Genomic DNA, 2748 nt, shown 5'->3' with positions numbered 1-2748 from the left:
TTTTGTAGTGGCTGATTTAATTCCTTTCATGTCTGTATACATCTTAAGGCCGTCCTTTATCTTGGTGATAGTTTTCCCTTCCTTAGCTTTACACAATTTATGGGCCAGCCACCTACCCGGTTTGTTTGCTTGTTGAAAGTGTTTAATTTTCATTCTTTTCAACATTTTGGCTAAGTCTTCCGCATTGTGCATGTTATATTGTGATTGTAGAATCTTTATTTCTCTAAGTATTGAGTCAGAATTAGGATCCTGTCTTAATTCTTCCTCCTTTATGTTTATCCGGTCCGTAATCTGGGTTAGCTTCTTCTTTTTATTAGTCAACATTTCGTGATGTTTTTTAATGAAAAAGCCTCGAATGACCGCTTTGCTCGCAGCCCAAACCATCTGCGTATCTGTACCTTTATATAGATTTTCATAGAAATAGTTTTGGATCGCTTGTTTTGCTTGCTCTATTAACTTTGGACATCGGAGTAAGTAATCCTGTAAATGCCAACTATACTCTGTGTTTTCTGTCCTCATAGTTAGCAAAATTGGATTGTGGTCCGAGTATGATTTAGGTAATATTTCTACTTTCAGAATTCTTGGAGCTAAGAGTTTGGAGACAAGGAACATATCGATTCTGGAGAAAGTTTTATGGCGTTCAGAAAAAAATGTAAATTCTCTCCTGTCTCCGTATTTGTGTCTCCAAGTTTCAATTAAACCTAAGTCTTGCTTAAGTTTGAAGAAAGAGTTAGGGAGCTTCCCTTGATTAGCCTTTATGGCTTTCGATGACAACCGGTCTTTACTCGGATCAATCACACCGTTCCAATCTCCACAGAGTATGAGATCGTATTTACTGTGTTCTTGTAGGACGTAACGCAAATTCTGATAGAAGCTTGCCTTGGCGTTATTCGGAGCATATATGGCTACTAGTATGATCTTATAGTCACTGATCTGGATTTCAATACCTACATAATGACCCTCTTTATCCTCAAAGATCTTTCTTGAATGTATTTTATTTGTGACGTACACCACGACTCCTTTCTTCTTCTGCTTGTTTGCTGCCACATATTCCAGTCCCAATTTAGAATTCCTTAGTATCCTTTCATCTTTTTGTTTAATGTGTGTCTCTTGTAGACACAATATATCGTATTTTTGCTTGCCGAGAAGGTGGAATATCTCTTTCCTTTTAGTTTTATCATTTAGTCCTTTGATGTTCCATGACAATATCCGGATGTTCATAACTCTTTATATCACTTATTTCTTTTTAACGTTTATTTGAGTTTGTTTTTACGACGTTTCCTTCTTGGTTTAGCCTTTTTCCCTTCTTCTAAACTTGTGTCCAAACTGGGAGATTTCTCTTCTTCACCTTTTTGTTTCTTGGGATCATCTTCTTCTTCATCTGGTTCTGATAGATCTGATTCCTCCCCTTCACAGTCTTCTTTACTTCCTGATCTGTTTGAGTCTCTGTCCTGTTCGTCCTGGTTTTCGTCCTTTCCATCTTTGTGGTCCTCCTGGTCTTCTTTCAAATCCTTTTGTTCTTCTTCTTTCTTGTCATCGTGTGGCCCTCTCGTTGTTTCAATTTCTTTTCCATGTCTTTTCCAAAATTCATTGGCCTTGAAAACTGAGTTTATTTTTATCCATCTCTGTTTAAAGTATACAGAAATTCCTTCCAACTTTTCCCACTTGTATAGTATATTATGTCTATTTAGCTGAGTTGTTAAGAATTTATAACTTTCTCTCTTCTGAAGAATCCTCTTGGGGACATCTTTGAAGATTCTGATCTCACAGTCCTCAATTATGAGTTTATCCTGATAGCTGGTCTGTAATAAATGGTCTTTAACATTTTGTCTCAGAAAGTAAATGACTATGTCCCTAGGCAGACTTTTTTCTTTGGCGATTTTTGAATTAATCCGGTAGATCTTATTTATACTCCAGCTCACCTCTTGTATTGGGATGCTCATATAATCTGCCAAGATTGGAATCAATAAATCATAGAGGTTTTCTCCTTTACTTTCTTTCACTCCTCTAAGTTTCAAACAGTTCTGCCTAGCCTTTTGTTCTTCTAACGCTCTCATATCCAATAGTCTTTCTTTCTCCAGTTCCTGGTCTGTCTTTACTTTTTTGACAATATCTTCCATGGAGTTGGCTCTTTCTTCTAATTTCTGAACCCTTGTATTAACTTGTTTTAGTTCTTTAGTAACAGATTCAAGTGTTTGCCTGAAATCTCTCAACTCCGACTTCAAGTCTTTCTTAAAATCTGCTCGTAGATTTTTAATTTCCCTTGCCAAGTTTTGCTCCATATCCAATCGCAGTTTTTTAATTTCATCTATGACTGAGGCTTGTTCAGTAGAGGCTCTCCTATGGGAGTAACTAGATGGATAATTTTGATACTGCACTTGAGAAGCAGCTGTTCCTCTTCTGGCTGCTGTTGCCATTTTCTATAAGGGGTTGGTTTGGATTACTTGCCTTAAATTGTTCAAATTGGGGCTTATACAAAGCAAGATGTTAAAAATAGAACTTGTACACTCCTGTTGATCTCCAAGCTGCAATTTACTCAATCAGAATATAACTCAGAGCGTTGATAGCAGACAAGGTGATTTACTTTCTTTTCAAGGTTTCTCAAGTACACACTTTGTGTCCAGGAAGCCCTTGTTTTTAATTAGCTTGGAAAACTTAAGTTACTGTCCTTTTCCCCAATTTATTCTCCAACTTAGATTGTCTCATACAGACTGTCTCCCAAAGAAGTGGAACACTGACTCAGTAATC

General features: G+C 36.9%; 1 protein-coding gene across 1 annotated transcript; it reads right to left on the bottom strand.

Moving 5' to 3' along the window:
- Positions 1–688: 688 nt before the first annotated feature.
- On the bottom strand, positions 689–2536 carry LOC149309787 (uncharacterized). Its single transcript, XM_089531347.1, has one exon. It carries the CDS (start codon positions 2415–2417, stop codon positions 1254–1256), a length of 1164 nt encoding a protein of 387 aa, XP_089387473.1. The 5' UTR covers positions 2418–2536; the 3' UTR covers positions 689–1253.
- Between the last annotated feature and the right edge of the window lie 212 nt (positions 2537–2748).

The sequence above is a fragment of the Sceloporus occidentalis genome, unplaced genomic scaffold (assembly GCF_023333645.1).
Source record: "Sceloporus occidentalis isolate IW3139 unplaced genomic scaffold, rSceOcc1.0.p SCAF_7, whole genome shotgun sequence".
Taxonomy (NCBI): Eukaryota; Metazoa; Chordata; class Lepidosauria; order Squamata; family Phrynosomatidae; genus Sceloporus; species Sceloporus occidentalis.
This window is presented reverse-complemented; position numbering and strand designations above follow the sequence as displayed.

Excerpts from the sequence above, each read along its gene's own strand:
- LOC149309787 (XM_089531347.1), bottom strand. The coding sequence starts at position 2,417 with ATGGCAACAGCAGCCAGAAGAGGAACAGCTGCTTCTCAAGTGCAGTAT.